The sequence below is a fragment of the Cetorhinus maximus genome, chromosome 25, assembly GCF_964194155.1.
Source record: "Cetorhinus maximus chromosome 25, sCetMax3.hap1.1, whole genome shotgun sequence".
Classification (NCBI taxonomy): Eukaryota; Metazoa; Chordata; class Chondrichthyes; order Lamniformes; family Cetorhinidae; genus Cetorhinus; species Cetorhinus maximus.
Window position 1 is genome coordinate 8,324,486 of NC_135903.1, and position 18,572 is coordinate 8,343,057.

At 45.2% G+C, this 18,572-nt stretch overlaps 1 protein-coding gene across 8 annotated transcripts in view; it reads right to left on the reverse strand.

Annotated features, from left to right (window-relative positions):
• Window positions 1-18,572, reverse strand: part of LOC144667862 (protein AF-10-like) — a 155,869-nt gene that overhangs the window by 31,145 nt on the left and 106,152 nt on the right. For 7 of the 8 annotated variants that reach the window (XM_078529418.1, XM_078529413.1, XM_078529415.1 and 4 more), the window contains 3 exons: window positions 15,281-15,376; window positions 11,137-11,315; window positions 2,766-2,883 (listed from right to left, as the gene is read on the reverse strand). In XM_078529418.1, the coding sequence (XP_078385544.1) occupies window positions 2,766-2,883; window positions 11,137-11,315; window positions 15,281-15,376 (393 nt within the window). The remainder of the gene's footprint in view (window positions 1-2,765; window positions 2,884-11,136; window positions 11,316-15,280; window positions 15,377-18,572) is intronic. The other variant, XM_078529412.1, reaches the window with a different exon arrangement.

Here is an 18,572-nt window from a genome sequence, read left to right on the forward strand (position 1 = left end):
TATCTCAGAAATTTGAGCAACAGGTGAAGCTAGCCGTTTCACGCTGCTACTACGCAGTAACAACACAAGTGGTATTCGCCACTAACAGGATGCTGCCATCAAGCCAAAAAGACGTTCTACCTATCACACAAAGGAGTATTGTGGTATGTGAATTTCAGTGCCCGTGTGATGCTAAGTATGTTGGCCGCACGTCCCAAAGACTGGGCGATATCAAACAACATGTCACTTCTGCTGTTCGCAATGGGCAGGGTACAGGCTGTACCCAACTTATATAAGCTTATATTTCACCTCTTTTCTATTTTTACTTAGTTCTGTTGAAGAGTCATATGGACGCGAAACATTAACTGTATTCCTCTCCGTAGATGCTGCCAGACCTCCTGAGTTTTTCCAGGTATTTTTATTTTTGTTAAGTGACAGTCATTCACTGGTTCATTCCTCAGGGCAATGCCTTGACCAGAATCAAGCTACCTGCTTTAAATTTCAAACAATGCTAGGCAGTTAACTATCAGTCACCATCCACTGTGCATTCTCCCTGGCAATGCCTCCACCAGAGTCCACTGGCCAACCAATCAGCCCTCTCTTCCTATACAGTAAAAATTGTTGTTCCCTTTACATTTGGCCATCTTGCGAATTGTCCTGATGAGTGCAAGATAAAAAGCTTTGACCAAAAAAAACCTCTCTTTACAGCAATACTCAAATTCTGTACTACCAAAAGCATGCAATTACAGCATGACAAGTTTACATAGGTGTTTCACGTTATAAATTCCTATGTCTATGCTTATAATGTGGAAAGCTGAAAGGAAGCATGTGGTGCTGTCCACATAGTCAAGACAAAGTATGTTCTCTCTGCTGGAGCAGGGTTAGATGGTGAGTGAAAGGAAAAAGAAATGTAAAGCAATCCCCATTTTAACATCACACATTCAGTCCTTTTTATATTTCCAAGACTCCACTTGTAATGCCTATGTAAACTTGTCACGCTGTAGTTACACTTTTCCAGAACATCTACTGATGGAAACTAGAATTACAGTGTGACATGTTTGCACAAGTAGTCTTCACTATAAATATGAGTGTTAAAAAGTTGGCAGGTGGATAGCCAAATCTTGGCAAGTAGTGGCACCTTCAGGAAAGGAGGGGAAATAGAGAGAGCAACAGAAAAGAGAGGGGAGAGAATGAAGGTGAACAGAGAGGTGGACAGGAGAGCAGAGAGGAGAGGAGAACTCAGGAGAGCTGAGAGGAGTGGAAGGAGCAAAGGGAAAAGGTAGGAGGAGTGCAGAGAGCGATGGGACCAATGAACTGCATCTAAAGATTAAATTCATTTTACTATGAGTATTGTTTTTATTACTTCATGGGACTTGGGCATCACTGGCAAGGACAGCATTTGTTGCCCATCCCTATTTGTCCTTGAAATGAGTGGCTTCCTAGGCCATTTCAGAGCGCAGTTAAGAGTCAACCACATTGCCGTGGGTCTGAAGTCACATGAAGGCTAGACCAGGTAAGGACGGCAGATGGGTTTTTACAACAATCAATGATGGTTTCATGGTCACTGCTACTGAGACTAGCTTTTGCTTTCAAGTCCATATTTTATTAATTGAATTTAAATTTCACCAGCTGCCATGGTGGGATTTGAACCTACGCCCCCAGAGCATTTGCTGCGGCCTCTGGATTACTAGTCCAGTGGCTTTACCATGACACCGCTATCCATGTGTGCAGACATCCCTAGCTAATGACACCAACAAATGTTCTGATTTAGCATTTATTCACAAATGAATCTTTTCCAAACCTCGAGGCCTATAAAATTCCAAGATGACAAACCACAAAATGTGAATCATAACCATAAACAGAACCAAGTCGCTTGAACGCCTGAGCCTGATGTAGTTAGGACATTTCTGCTCCAAAGGACTGGATTTAATGGGGCACCACAATCCCCCTGGTTGGTGGGGAGTCCACCCACGATCCCAATTGCTGCCCCACAGCCATTTAATGCTGGGAGCTGCATTAAGTGATTGGGACTCCTGCCCCTCTCTCATGACGAAGTTGCACCTTAGAGAGCCGCTGGCTGATTGGATGGCCAGCAGCTCTGCAGTACCAGCAGCTCCACTGGGAGCGCTGCTGGCCCCTGATGGGGCTACAGGCAGTCCATCACACCGAGGAACCTGTGGTTGGTAAGTCCGGGACAGGCCTTGACGAATGGGGTGAGGGGGGAGGTGAGAGGCCAGCTGGGAGGTTAGAGGGAGGGAGGGGGGGGGGGGGAGGTGTGCCTCCAATGGGCCCAGGGGGTTTGGAAGAAGCGTGATATTTGACTTGAAACATTAGTTCTGTTTCTCTCTCTGCACCGATGTTGCCAGAGCTGCTGAGCGTTTCCAGCACTCGTTGTTTTTATTTGAGAAACCCCCCCCACATTGCCAACACAAGCCCGTGCAGCTAAAGATGCCGGGCTTCCCGGATGACATGGGCCTATTGTCACTACGGGTAAAATAATGGCGGCAGCAGGTTGAGGCTCTTAAGTGGCCTTTAACTGGCCACTAAATGGCCTCAATAGGCCCAAGGGTGAACAAGTTGCTCGACAGCTCCCCTGTTCCCCCATTTAATCAGGGCGGGGGCAGGGGCAGGCAGACAGGCGGTGGGCACGACGCCCGTTGGATTTTGTGTGTCGCCTCCCGGCCTTCAAACCCACCAGGAAGGGGAGAGCACGATCCAGCCCAAAATGTCTCTCTAGGAGCAACACAGCGCTCAGGAGAAATGTGAACCTAATGATTACCACCTACCGGTTTGACTGCTTTCCACTGGGTTCAGCAGTGAAGTAATGGATGAACCAGGGGTAATCGGACCTCCAAAGACATTGGAAGGAGTGAGATTATACGATGAACCAGGTAAGGAAAACACCTGCATAAAGAAAGCAGTACAGTGTTAAGGCGCGACAATGTCAAGTTAAAGGTGTTGTTGATGCATCTCATTTTACTTTTGCTATAAAGAGGAACTCGCCCCACAAGGAGTGCTCTCCCTCTCTCGCATCATCCACTGAGCTCTTAACAATCTTTATTCTCCTCTAAAGGAGACACAGAAGAGAGTATTTTCATGAGTACAGTTCCTTTGCAAGTGCTGAAAAATGCAAGCATTTAAAGTCTTGTGTGGGCCACACATTTCCTGTTTTTGAAAATTGCTGCCTGTTTGAGGACTTGTCACTATCTTTCTGTCAACATTTTCCATTGTGAAATTGCTGCATCAAACATTCCCGTTCAATTTTGCTTTTGTCAACCACCACGGTGTATTTGCAACCTCTGGTCACTAAATGTCTCTGTGGAGCAGGTTTCTGAGGTCTCTCCAAATTCTGCCACCATTTTATACATTAAAAAAAGAATCACAGAATTGTTACAGGACAGAAGGCCCATTGTCTCTGCACCAGCTCTCCAAATGAGCAATTTACCTAGTGCCAATCCCCCACCTTCTCCCCATAACCCTGCACATTCTTCCTTTTCAGATAACAGAAAAACCCCTGATATATGCACAAACTGAGCACAGACAATAAAACACAATTTACTAGCTGCATTAAAAATCTCCCATTGCTGCTTAGAGATATCTTTCATTTCATTACTGACACCCCACAACACCCTCAACTGTTCTGGTTGATCTAAAACCTCTCGTGATAACCTGAACAAAAAGAAAAATTGAAATTGAGAAAAATAAATCTCAACATTAATGGTAATATTTTCCCAGGTTCTTCCATTCCTCTCCGTGTTCAGCGAGGGGGTTGGGGGGGTATGCCATCCAAATAACCATTCTTTAATACGCAGGTTGAGACAGTGTCAATAGGCTAAATGACTAAAGACGGAATCACCTCCACATGTGACCCTTTCCTCACTGGTCACTGGTTAATGATCAGAAGCAAAAAAAGCCTGGCTCTTCCCCTGGTAAAACCCACCCAACCTCCCCCTTGCCCAGTAGCAGTGAGGCCAATTATCTGACTTGTGGCCCAAACTACTGCAGCACAGACCTGGCGCTCGTCCTGCATGAGGCACTGGGTAAGTATTAGAAGCAGTAACGGTTCTAAATTGGGGAGTGCACTTAGAATAGATTAGCTCATTTATAGTGCGTTTCATTTAGTTTGACTTTTAAGTGGAACCCTGACGGTGAAATTCCCCCTTTAAGAGCCTGGTTTGGGATGAACTCCCTTGTAAATAGTGGATTGTTCCCAATCAAAGGTTTTCCCGACTGCAGCAGTCTCTCAACTTCGTGTTCAGTAGCGCCAATAAAAATAAAACACGCTTGCACAAGCTACATAAAATGGTTATAAATCTCACTCTGCTATAAACATTTAAATACGTTCTGTGTACTGGCTGCATGTTTTAAAAAAAAAAGTGGACAAGGCTACCAATTGGAGAACTGATTTACTTCCCAACAGAATCGCAAATTATTTACATTGCAGGGGGATGGCACTGGAACTGGTTGTGTCAAAAATGACAAAGTGTTAAGTGCAGAGTGATACAAGGCAGAAACAGTAGCCAGCCTGACCTATCAGTCCCATCCCATTTCATCAGGAAAGGGAGCAAAAGCGTAAAATCGAGAGCCAGAAGAGGCCATTCGGCCCATCAAACCAAGTCCATGGAGAGGCCGAGCCTGGTTTAATCTATCCCTGCGCGCTGCCTAAAAATCTGTTAATTCACTGCTTTTTGTAACTTGGGCTCAATGCATATAGCATTCTCAACTTTGAGTTACATCGGTGTGGGTTCATGTCCCACTCCACAGAGACTTGAGCACAAAATGCAGGTGAAAGGTGCTAGATAAATGCAAGTCTATATTTTGTTTCTCTGGTGCGACTTTCATTGATAAAACAAGTTGCTTTACTTTTCCAACTTGGCCCATCTCAGCACATTGTTTTCAAGCACGACTTCATCGGATTCTGTTCATTAAAAAAAATATATTCTTTTAAGGCACAGACCAAAGTTTACTTTCATTTAAATGAGTCCAGCAAGTTGCCATTTTCAAGGAAAAATGAATGGAATCATGGAATGTGATCCTCAAAGCTACCAAAGAAAATCCCAGATACTCCAGAGCGCCAAGTTAAAAATAAAACTGCAATTGGACTTATTCACTCACTAAGAACCAGCTAATTAAAAAGGAAGCAATCATGGGCCTTGATCCTCAAAAATCTCAGGAACTGTCAGAATCCCATGCAATTCGGTAGCTCCAACTGTGATATTTCACATCAATATTTTATCCATCTTAGCTCACTTTTTTTTTGATACAAAGTAGTTAGGATTCAGCGAGTAAATGCACAAGTCTTGACTGTTCAACCCTGAGTTCTATTTCAAGTTTCATTTAAAAGTTATGCAGCCAACAATAAATCTCAGTACAGGTCTCTATGTCAGACCCATTTAATCTCCTATGTGACATAGTGTAGTCCTCTCTTTCCAGCAAAAAATAAAGTCACAGGTCCACGAGTAGATTAAGACCAATAAACTGAAAATCATTCACAACAAACCAAATACATGTGTGCACAGTTGCATGTCGATATGTGGAACATTCCTCTTAACATGATCATTGAAGATGCATGTGTTTACGTGTGTGTGTGTGTGTGTGTGTGTGTGTCTGTGTGTTTGTGTGTGCATGCATTTGTCTATATATAAACCACTCCTCTTAACAGAATGGCTTTACAAACCCAGGACTTGTTGGTTTTACTGCAAAAGAAATGATTTGCATTCATGCCTTCCCCATCTTCAGGATGTCCCAAAGCTATTGACAATTCTTTTTGAAATACAGTCACTGATGTTATCTTGGCAGCCAATTTGCATCCAGTAAATTCCACAAAACAGTCATTGCGATAAGTAGCTAGCTGAGTTATGAGGAAGATGTTGGGCAATGGATGAATGTTGGCCAGGACGCCAGGAGACCTCCCTGTTCTTTTTCTTGTCACTCCTACTGGCTGTGTCAGTGCCATGGCCCAGTTGATAGCACTCTTGCCTGAGTCAGAAGGTTGCAGGTTAAGCTCCATTGCAGGGATTTGAGCACAAAAATTAAGGCTGACACTCCAATGCAGTATTGAGGGAGTGCTACCCTGTCGGTCTTTCAGATGAGATCTTAAAACCGATGCCCCGTCTTCCCTCTCAGGTAGAGGCAAAAGGTCCCATGGGTCCATTGCGAAGAGGGGAAGGGGAGTCCACCTCAGTGTCCTGGGCCAATATTTATCCCTCAATCAACATCACAAAAACAGATTATTTAGTCATTATCGCATTGCTGTTTGTGGGAGCTTGCTGTGATCAAATTGGCTGCCACATTTTCTACATCAGTAATTACACTTCAAATGTACTTCTTTGGCTGTGAAGCAATTTGAGATGTCCTGAAGTCATGGAAAATCTCTCTCCATATAAGCACGTTGTTGTTTGAACCAGCACCACTAGGTGAAGTTGTGGACTAGTAGTCTCAGTGCCATTGGTACTCATTCAAACCAAAGTATCATAAAACGCTAAAGGAGCCCACAGCCTCTCCTCAACTTGTGAATGGCTTCCAGATGCTCAAGAAGGCTTTTTATTTTTAAACTGTGCTTTACAAACTCCTCTGAGGAGTCTGCATCAGGCCACTTTACAAACTGCAATCACACCTCATCATTTCCTGTCCAACACCTCTTTAAACTGAGCATCAGGTTGGAGGACAACTGCACACGTCTTGCTCTCTCTCGACATCTCTGCAGCAAATCACCAGGTTTATTCCATGAACATTGTGGCTTTTTTTTAATAACCGTATACGAATTAGTGACACTTCACACTACAGGTGAGTTTGCCTTCCTTATCTTGGAAGGATCAGAAACCAGGATAATGTGGCTCCCCCAATTCTGTCTTCCTCTTGATTACAGACAGACCTTTCCCTCTTTCATTCCTTCTTCCCCCACCATGCGGTCACCCCATCCACCATCCCCACCGCCAAAAACACCCCACAATATTTCTGTCTCTGCATTTGCCCAAGAATTGTTAAATCTCAAATTTTTTCCAGTTCTGATGGAAGATCATTGACTCTTTGTCATTCCCTCTGCACAGATGCTGCCTGCCCTGACAAATGTTTTCTCTTTATATTCCAGATTTCCAGCATTTGCAGCATTATGAATTATATGGGAGACTGCCCAACACACAAATTCCCAAAACCTGATCTCATGTGTACAGGCAGAACACGCTTTTAATTACAAGGAAAGAATCTTGTGAGCATCGTTCTCAGTTGGTTGCACTTATGCCTCTGAGTCAGAGGTTCATGGGTTCAAATCCCAATCCAGACACTTGGCCACTTAATCCAGGCTGACATTCCTGGTGCAGTAATGAGGGGGTGCTGCACTTTTGAGGATGCCATCTTTTGGATCAGATGTGAAACTTTGCAGGTTGACATAAAAGATTCCATGGCACTATTTCAAAGAACAGCAGGGGAGTTCTCTCCTGACTTCTGTTCAATATTCGCTCTCAATAAAACAGATTACCTGGTAAATATTTCACTGCTGTAAGGACGAGCTTGCTGTGAGCAAATTGGCTGCTACTTTTTCCTACATTTCAATAGTGGTTACATTTCAGTTAAATACTTCATTGGCAGGTTCTCTGTTTCTCTTCATGTTGGCGGAGGAATAAACATTTGCCAGGCCACCCAGAGGAACTGCCCTCTGTAAATAGCACCATGGGATCTTTTACCTGAGAGAGCAGCACTCCCTCAGTACTGCACTGGAGTGTCAGACTGGATTAGGTAGCCAAGTATCTGGAGTAGGACTTGAACCCACAACCTTCTGACTCAAGTGCTAGACTCAACTAAGCCATGGCTGACACTTAACACAGTTCAAATGGACACGCCTTTAAAAAGATATATAGAATTTTATTGTTTTGCGTCAATTAACTCCTTTTTCACTAATTAACCTTTGAAGTGATAATTGGTAATTGCAATAAGGCAGCCTGAAGGGGAGATGGTAGGGGAAACAAATACTAGAATTGCGCATTTAGGGTGTTGTTTTGTGCCTGGGGCTGAGTAAAGAGAGCTTCACTCTGCAGTGAACTGTGCTGTCCCTGACCTGGAACTATGGACACTGCATCCCCTGAGCATATAAGAACAGAAGAAATAGGAGCAGGAGTAGATCATATGGCCCCTCGAGCCTGCTCCACCATTCAGTATGATCATGACTGATCTTGGGCTTCAAGTCCATTTTCCCTCCCGCTCCTCATATCCCTTGATTCCCTGAGACACCAAAAATCAGCCTGTCCCAGCCTTAAATATATTCAACATGGAGCATCCACAACCCTCTGGGGTAGAGAAGTCCAAAGATTCACAATCTTGATGCTAAATGATTGTTCCCTTATCCTGAGGCTGTGCCCCGGTGTTCGAGACTCCCCAGCCAGGAGAAAGAACCTCGGTGTCTGCCCTGTCAGGCTCCTTTGGCATCTTGTATGTTTCAATGAGATCGCCTCTCATTCTTCTGAATTCCAGAGAGTGTTACAACACATTGCTCGAATTCCCCAGACTGCCTTTCGCGTTGTGTGTGTCTTCGCTTCCCAGCAAAGTCAGGGTTAATAGTGATTTTGAGGCAGGTGAGGTGTTGGGTCATGTAGTGGAAATTGCAGCTCTGTGCAGTTCCTGAAGCACAGTTCAATGTTTAACCAGCAGGTGGCAGTCCATACTCTGACCCCAGCTCACCATAATCTCAGCCTTCCACACTCACCAACCCATCAAATCCTCACTGGATTCACTCCTGGCTTGGAAATGATGACACAAAATGTTAAAACATTAGGATGCTTGGGGACTTCTTCACAATTCAATCTCTGATCTCAGCTTGGCAGAAAGCAGCTGAAAAACTGGCCAGAGCTACTCACCACAGAATTGAACAGTACAGGAGCTAGCCTTAAAATAAAAGGAAAACTTGCATTTATTTAGCACCTTTCACAACCCGAGGACATCCCAAAGCACTTCACAGCCATGGAAGCATTTCTAACAGGGTAGTCACTCTTGCAATGTGCGCATAGCAAGATCCCGCACAATCAATGAAGTAAATGAGCAGACAACCTGTTCATTTAGCGACGTTGGGTTGAGGGGTAAATGTTGACCAGGCCACAGAGGGGAACTCTCAGATAAGCAAAGAGGAAAATTAATTGTTGACTTCTGGGGCGAGGAAGCAAGACCTGCTGCCTTTTTGGGGTCGTTTTCTCCAGCACTGCGTTCAATCCCCCTACAATCAGAGCTCACTCACCAGCATCTTATCCAAGCAAGAGCCTAGATTGCTGGGGAGCCGTTTAACCACAAGGGGCCTCATGACAAAGCACAGTCCTATTCTCACCCAGCAACGACCCGTTTCTGGCTGAGCTCACTGCAAGGTTAACTGTAGCAGGGACCCTCGTTCTGGGAAATTAAAGATCCAACGGCACTAGCTGATCAGCAGGAAGGTCTCCGAGCGAGAGAAAAACAGAAAATGCTGGAAAACCTCAGCAGGTCTGACAGCATCTTTGGACAGTAAAACAGAGCTGATGTTTCGAGTCCGTATGACTCTTCTCCAGAGTTAAAGAGAAGTGGAAATGTGATGAAATTTATACTGTTTAAGGGGGGGAGGTGGTGGAGCAGGTGAAGCTGGATAGAAGGCCAGCGATAGGTGGGGGCAAAGGAAAGATTGACAAAGATGTCATGAATTAAAGGACAAAGGGAGTTTAATGGTAGTTGTAAGGGCTAAAACTACTACCACTAACCACGACCATTAACACTCCCTTTGTCCTTTCATTCATGACATCTTTGTCAATCTCTCCTTTACCCCACCTATCGCTGGCCTTCTATCCAGCTTCACCTGCTCCACCCCCCCCCTTAAACAGTATAAATTTCATCACATTTCCACTTCTCTTTAGCTCTGAAGAAGTCATACAGACTCAAAACGTTAACTCTGTTTTTCTCTCCACAGATGCTGTCAGACCTGTTGAGTTTTTCCAGCATTTTCTGTTTTTCTTTCATATTTCCAGCATCCGCACTACTTTGCTTTCATCTAAGCTCTCCGAGTGTCCTGGCTAACACACTTTCCTCTCCCAATACCCTTAATAAACCACCCAACTGATCATCCATCTCTTCCCTGTTTGAGAGACATTGGTGATAAAATGGCTGCTGTATTTGTTTTCTACATGACAAATTTTGAATGGGCTTCAAAAATATTTCATCTTCTGAATATATATAATAGGAAAGATGTAAATGCACTAGAGAGGGTGCAGAAGAGATTTACAAGGATGCCCTTGGCTAGAGAATTTTACTTATGAGGGGAAACTGGATAGGCTAGGGAAGAGAGGAGGCTGAGGGGAGACCTAATTGAAGCGTGTAAAATTCTGAGGGGTCTAAAGGAAGGTTTAGTTGAAGGGTCCATAACCAGGGGACACAGTTTTAGGATAAGAGGTAGGAAGTTTTGAGGAGGTTCCAAGGGGATCTTTTTCACCCAGAGGGTGGTGGGGATATGGAATTCACTACCTGAAAGGGTGGTAGAAGCATAAACCCTCAGAACATTTAAAAAGTACTTGGATATGCACTTGAAGTGCCGTAACCTACAGGCTATGGACCAAAAGCCGGATAGTTGGCTTAGACTGATTGATCCATGTAGGCTGGGCATGCACGCAATGGGCTGAATGGCCTCGTTCCATGCTGTAAACTTCTACGATTCTCTGTTTCCTGGTGCTTTACAAATAAAAGTTCTTTGACCTTTACACAGCGCCTTTCACAACCTCGGGAAGTCCCAATGTGCTTCAGAACCAATGAAGTCCTTTTTGGTGTAGTCACTGTTGCAACAGCCAATTTGTGCACAGCAAGCTCCCACAAGCCACAATGTGATAATTACCAGAAACTGTTTCAGGGGCTGCTTGCGGGACAAGTATGGGCTCAGACAGAGATAATTCCCCTGCTCTTTCTCAAAACAGTGCCATGGGGCGTTTTATGTCCAGCTGAAAGATGGCGCTTCTGACAATGCAGCGCTCCTTCAGTACTGCACTGGGAGTGTCAGCCTGGATTTTCTGCTCCAGTCTCTGGGGTGGGGCTTGATCCCACAACCTTCCGACCCCGCGGTGAGGAAACTGCTCACTGAGGCACAGCCGACGGCTCAGGAAACAACCAAGAGGAGAGAATAGAAAACTGAAGATAGTTTCGCTGGAGTAAAGGTCTTACCTGTGAGGAGCTGATGGAGGCGGTAGCAGTCATGCTCCCAGGCATCGACGGTCGGCTGAGGTGCATCAAGTGGGTGGTACGGTGATGGGGGAGGATGTTGGATGAGAGTGGCGTGCTGCATCCGGTTCCTAACATTCCACCACTCAGCGATAAGGGAATTTCCTTATTCGCATAGACACCTACCAGGGCAGAGAGAAGCATCAGAAGCTGACATCTGCTGTAATGCTAGAACAGCCCTGGATTAAACCCAACAAGAGGTGAAACCACGTCTATCAACACCCAAACCCAAAGCTACAGTCCCACTCAAAAACAGCTTTGTTAGATTAGGGTGCTCACATTATTAATTTCAAGTGGAATTGTGGTTTGAATTCTGAGGCTGGCTGGCTTGATTTGCTTTTGAGGAACGGGGAGACAGAAGGATTAATGTGCTGGAAGGAGGCTGTTGCTTCTGCTGCATTCTAGCCTACATTGCGATCTGGTTTTTGACTTGCCGAAAATGGAATTTCACTGAGAACCTTAATCACAAACTCCTCTGCTTGACAAAATGCGAAAAGCGGGTGAGATTCTCCTCAGACCTCATTTACCAACAGAGCCCCGTTAGATACAGGAAAAAAAAAGGAATGGGGGCAACCAATTTGGGCCAATTTAAACAACTCATGCAGACGTAACAATGCAAAGCTGCTGAAAGAGCGAGGGAAGGGACAAGGATCCCGGTTTAAAACCCCCATGACTGGGAGCACAGGTTTTTTTTGGGGGGGGAGGTGATAGGGGTTGGGGGAGGGGGGCAGAGGATGACAAACCTGATGTCCTGGAGGATCAGGACACCCACCCACCCACCCCGCCACTCCGCTTTCCATTCACCACGACCCCACACTGCGGGCAGGACATGCTGAACCCCTGCTTGGGTCTTCGATCCCCTCTCCCATCAAGTGACACTTGGATTTCATGGCTGAAACCATTCACCTCATCTCAGTGGAAATAGCTGCGGACTATAATTTTCAACTGCCCACGGAACATTTAAAGAATTTTTTTTGGCTGTGCGAGGCTTTGTATAGTGATGCATTTCACTTTTTTCTGGAATAATATCCCATCCCAATTTGTCCCATTAGCTTCACACCTTTAGGTCTAAGAGTCCAATATTTGAGTCCCACAAATGCATCTATCACAGGCGAGCAGAAGGCACAAGAGGCCGCCCAAGCATGATGGTCCTCGGTGAACTTCATTGCCCACCTGCTGACAGACTCCTTACCTTCACTGAGTAACTCAGCACTTAATGTTGCTCAGTTTGGGGCTTTTTAAATTTATTCATGCATCGCTGGCAAAAATCAATATTTATTTATTTTCCATCTATAATTGCACGGAGTGGCTCACTAAGCTACTTCAGAGGGCAGTAAAGCCTCATCCACATTGGCATGGGTCTTCAGTCACATATAATTCAGACCGGGTAAGGACGACAGACTTATCTTCCCTAAAGGACATAAGTGAACCAGATGGGTTTTTACAACAATCAAGTAGTTTCATAGTCACCATTACTGACACCAGCTTTTGATTCCAGGTTTATTTAGTGAGCCGGATTTGAATTCCACAGCTACCGCAGTGGGATCTGAACTCAGGTCTCTGGATCATTAGTCCAGACCCCTGGATTCCTGGTGCAGTCATATGGCCACAAGGGTACCATCCCCCTTTACAACCAAGGTGGAGCAAAATGTATTTTTCCCAGGAAAAAAAAAGTTATTTTTTTTTTTACACAAAACAAGCGCCCCAACCTCTCAATGAACGTTTTCCGTTGAGTAATTGATTTGCACAAGATTAGGAAAAATCCTGGGTTTTCTGAGTTAACTAACCAGAGCTGGGAATTCAGTAGAAAAAAGAAAGACTTGCATTAATATAGCACCTTCGCATGACCACTTTACACCCTATGAAATACTGTTTGAAGTTGTAGGAATGTAGGAAATGCGGCAGCCAATTTGCACACAGCAAACTCACAAACAACAATGCAATAACGAGCAGATCACGTGTTTTTCTGAAGTTGATTGAGGGATAAATATTGGCCAGGACACCTGGGAGTGCTTCCCAAATAGTGTATTGGGATCAACAAGGCTTCAGTTTACCAACTCAGCTGAAAGACGGCACCGCTGACAAAGCAGCACTCTCTCGGTACTGCATTGGAGAGCCAGCCTTGGTTTTTGTGCTCAACCACTGGAGTGGGACTTGAACCCGGAACCTTGTGACTCGGGGGCAAGAGTGCTACCCACTGAACCTCCAGCTGTGGTTGGCCAAGGAGGGTGCGGGGAAAAGAACGAGGGGGTTTAATTTTAAGCTAACTTGCCAGGCAGGAATGGGCGGGATTGGCTTCAATGGCGAATCAATTGGGGTTGAAGGTAAACCCATCGTTGCACACAATCCAGACTGGGGTGGAGATGAGCGCTAGGCTAAAACTGGTCCCCGCCAACCATCCAGAGTTTCTGATCAGTGACCATTGCTGGAAAGTACGAACCAGGAGAGTAACAGGGTTAATCTAGTCTCCAAGCTGATCGGGGGACAGGAATCATAAGATGTTGAGGTGGAGGGAAACTGACCCCCAAAAGTCCAACAACAAAAGCTAATATCAGTGACGGGCTCCACGAGAGCTATTAGCATCAGAACGAAAAAGAACACACAAGTTTCAAAATAAACTCTCTGAAGCCTCAGAAACAGAAACGAAGCAGGTAAAACAAAATATGGAAACAAAATACACTTTCTCTTCAGGAAACAACTTGAGCAGAAGCAAGACTGAAGCAAAATGCTGCGGATGCTGGAAATCTGAAATACAAACAGAAAATGCTGGAAAAACTCAGCAGGCCTGACATCACTTCTCTTTAGCTCTGAAGAAGAGTCACAGGGACTCAAAACATTAACTCTGTTTCTCTCTCCACAGATGCTGCCAGACCTGCTGAGTTTTTCCAGCATTTTCTGGGTTTTTTTTGAGCAGAAGCAAATTGCGTTAAAAGAGAGCGCCCAAGAGAATGCAACAGTCTTGGAGAGCGAGCCGAATTGAAAAGGGGACACTGTATAGTCGGTAACCAAGGTGAGTCAAAGTTTTAAAAAAATGGTATAAACAATTCAAATAGGTGCAGGAGTATGTGAGAATTACATTTATAAGGTGCTTTTTTGAAGGGGGGCATATTCAAATGGAAGCAGGTCATGTGAAGTATGATGAGTTCAAACCTAATGGCCATGAATATAACTCGTTATTGACAAATCCGATAAAGAATTCAGGAGAAACGTCTTTAAAAGATGGTTCCACTTTTGGGAGGAGCCCAAAGCTAGAGGTGACCATTATAAAATGGTCATCACCAATAAATCCAATAGGGAATTCAGGAGAAATCTCTCTACTCAGAGTGGTGAGAATGTGGAACTCACTACCCAATCAAACTTTTAAGATTAAGCTAGATAACGAATGAGCAATAAAGGTCATGTATTTGCTGATAAGATTGTATGAAGTAGGATGGGATGAGGCTCATGTGCAGCATATAAACATCAGTTGGGCTGAAAAGGTGGTTTCTGTGCTGTCCATTCTATCATTAGGACAGACATGATTTTTTTTTATTCTTTCATCACTGGTAAGAGCAACATTTGTTGCCCATCCCTAATTGCACATGAAATGTGTGGCTTGCTCGGCAAGTGTCAACCCCATTGCTGTGGGTCTGGAGTCACACGTAGGCCAGACCAGGTAAGGATGGCAGATTTCCTTCCTTAAAGGACACAAGTGAGCCAGATGGGTTTTTACAACAATCGATGGTAGTTATCATGGTCACCATTACTGAGACTAGCTCTATAGTTCCAGATTTATTAACTGAATTTAAATTCCACCAGCCATGGTGAGATTTGAACCCATGTACTCAGAGCATTAGCCTGGGCCTTTGGATTACTAGCCCAGTGACATTACCGCTACACCACCATCACCCCAATTAGGTGTGTTTGGTGTGTGGTGAATAAAGAACAATTTTGCTCTTTTTGTTTCACCTCTCTCCTGCCCTTCTGCTGTCGTTCCTAGCTTCAGAAGATGGGCCCATTTAACTTGCCAATCTTCCCCAAGGTGCTCAACAAATTACTGCTCAGTATTTGGCTAACGAGTCAGTGCCCAGAGGTGTCAACGACTCACCCTCAAAGCGTCTCTCCTTCCCTGCGAGAAAGTCCCTCGCTTCCACTCTGTGGCTCCCTCGCCACCCGGGACAGCCTGGTCGAGATTGGGAACTCGCTATTTAGGGAAAGGGAGATTCTCGTATCAGAACGCTCCACGGTACACCAAGATCGACAGATAACATTTCCTTAAAACCATTCAGGAACGAAGTCTGTTCCCCAAGACTCGGTAAATTCACCACCTCGTGTGAAACTCTTCATTTGGTGGCAGGGAGTGGAGGGGAAAAGGGCTTTGTTAAGATTCCACCCCTTTTTCCGCTTGAGCAAGTAGCACTATGTTTGAAAAGAGATGAGCTAAAGCAGGAAGTTGGTTTCTAAAGGCTGGATGACTGTAGGAGGAATGCAGGTTTAAGTAGTTATGGAGGTCTTGGGCTACACTGACCAGAAAGACCTGCCCGGTGCTGAGTCATTTAATCTTGAGACACAATGCAGGGCTACTATCAGCCTTAGTGTGCAAATTAGAATGATACAGCATAGTAGGCCATTCGGCCCATCATGCCTCTGTCTGAAAGAGTTATCCGATTATTCTCACTCCCCTGCGCTTTCCCTATGGTCCTGCAATTTTCTCCTTTGCAAATATTTATCCAATTGCCTTTTGAAAGTCATTATTGAATTTGCTTCCATCTCCCTTTCGCCAGGCAGTGCATCCCAGATCATAACTTGCATTGCAAAAAACAAAATTCTATTTCCCCCATTGGTTTTTTTGCCAATTACCTTAAACCTGTGTCTTCTTGTTAACCACCTCCTGTCAGTTTCTTATCTGCCTTATCAGAACCCTTCATAATGGCAAAAGCCTCTGTTAAATTTCCCTTTAGCCTTCTCTGCTCCGAGGAGAACAATCCCAGCCTCTCTAGTCCTTCCACATAACTGAGGTCTCTCACCCCTGCTACCATTCTGGTAAGTTTCCTCTGCACATCTCCAACGCCTTCACATCCTTCCTAACGTGTGGTGCCCAGAAGTGGACATAGCACTCCAGCTAGGGAAGGGGAAAAAGACAATTATTAGCTCAATCACACCCTGGCGAGCTCTGCTGGAAACTGCAGGTGCACAAATGCTCGGCATCAGGAAGTCCTTAAGAATGGCCATGTGCACATGGAGCCAGTGAGGAGCTGCACAGCAGCTGTGGCTGAAGAAAGGAACCAGGCCACAAAGAGGAAAAATGTTCTTTGGAAGACCCCCCATGACCTATAAAAGCTCACGCTGTGAATTCTCCTTTACAACTTCATTTTCTCATCACATTCACTCCCCACCCAACCCTGGTTAGAAACGCTCACTCCCATCCCCACCCCTTCCTTTCCCCCAACCGGAGAGGAGATTGTTGGGGTGCAGTGGGGTTCCCAACTCTGGTTGGATGAATTCCTGGAAGTGCCATCACATGATCTCCTCGTTTACTCACCCACCATTGGTTGCCTGACATGCCCATCCTCGCGATGCTGCGTCTTGCCAAAGGCAATTGGATGACTTTTCACAAGCCAGCCTTTCTTTCCATCTCTTATATTTTTATTACTAATAGCCAAACTATTCAAAATATATATTTATTTTTTAAATCTCCCCTGTGCGTGTGCTGCTGAAGATTAGTCTTTTAATTCCTGGAGACTCCAGGGCAATCCTGGAGGGTTGGCAACCATCGAGATGGGGTAGAGCGAGGGAAACCTTCCCTTGTCCTGTGTCGAGTTCAGGAGATGAAGCAATTACAAACTGCTGTGTGGTTCATGAAAGCTTTGTGAATAATGAGTGTCGGTGACCCAGGTCAGCTTGCACTGTGGGCCTGCTGCTCCTCTTCCTGATTCTACCCCCCACCCCACCCCCTCCCTGTTTAAATGACACCGCACACTTGCCATTTCCAAGTGCCCTCCAGAATGGAATTAGCATATTTACACAAGCTTGTCAACTTGGTCGCCCAGCAACCACCCAGCACTTGTGGTGATCTAAGGGTCCTATCGCTGCCTTTGGAGTGGCGGACTCTCTCTACCATCGTCCCCGCCCCAGCTACAGAGATTGGCTCCTTTTGTTGAAATCTAAAGGGCTGGCGGAGAGCCAAGCACAATGACCCCCTCCCCACACTATACACAAGATAATTATCCTGCACAGAGAGAACCCACATTGTTTATTTCTCCATCACAAATAAGAGAAACCATATAAAACCACTGCTCTGTAACACGCTCCCCTGCGCTGTAAAACTCACCTAGTACACATACATGGGCTTTACAGCTCCCTCGCTAATGGAGAAACCATTTAAGCAGCTTTTCTATAAAACGCCCCATGCTGTCACACACTCTGATGGGATGTGGGCACAGTCACTTAATGGAGGAACCACACCGTTCCTATTACACACCTCACTGGAACGCTCTCTGCTAAACTGTGAGCTCCAATATCACACAAACTGTTTACAGCTCTCTCATTAATACAGAGGCAAGTGACCTGCCTATAAAGCAGCCCCCTAGTATACTTTTGATTACATAGGATGTCAATGCTGGTCTTTATGCTTCACAAGAGCCTCTTGCCTCCTTGCTTCATCTAATCCTTTTATTCCTTTCTCCTTCCTGTACTTACCTAATTTCCACTTAAATGTATCTATGCAATTCGTCTCAACTACTCTCCATGTGGCAGCAAGTTCCCCATTCACCACTCTCTGTGTAAAGAAGTTTCTGCTGAATTCCTCACTGGATTTATCAATAACTATCCTATGCATGGGATGGAGGGCAGAGCAGGAGCAGGGGCGGGGTGCTGGGCAGTGGCGGGGGTGCAGGGCAGAGCAGAAGGAGGGCAGAGCAGAGGGAGAGAGGGAGGGAGGGAGAGAGGGAGGGAGGGAGGGAGGGCAGAGCAGAAGGAGGGAGTGGAGGAAAGAAGAACAAGCAAAACAATCATTGACCAAAGTGACAATCAGGGTTGCGGCTCACGAGTCAGTCATTCAGAAGGGAACTGTATTTGGGACAAAGTCCTCCAGAATTTAAAGCCAAATATGAGGCAGTTTTGTGCAGTGGGATTGTGCCAAATAAGATCAGGATTCAGACTGTTCAAACCAGTAGAGAAAGGAGACCTTCCAGAGATAAACCTGAGCGGCACTGAAACCCCTGGTTCCAGAGATGAAAGGAATTTGATTTTGACTGTCCAATCACATTTAATGTAGAAATTCAGACTCTAGCAGAATCCTTTGGTGCTGAAAGGAATTACTGATGGAGACCTTGCTGCACTCCAGAGTATGCCATGACTGTAAACAATTAAACACCGTGTCATTTTATGATCAACAGCTC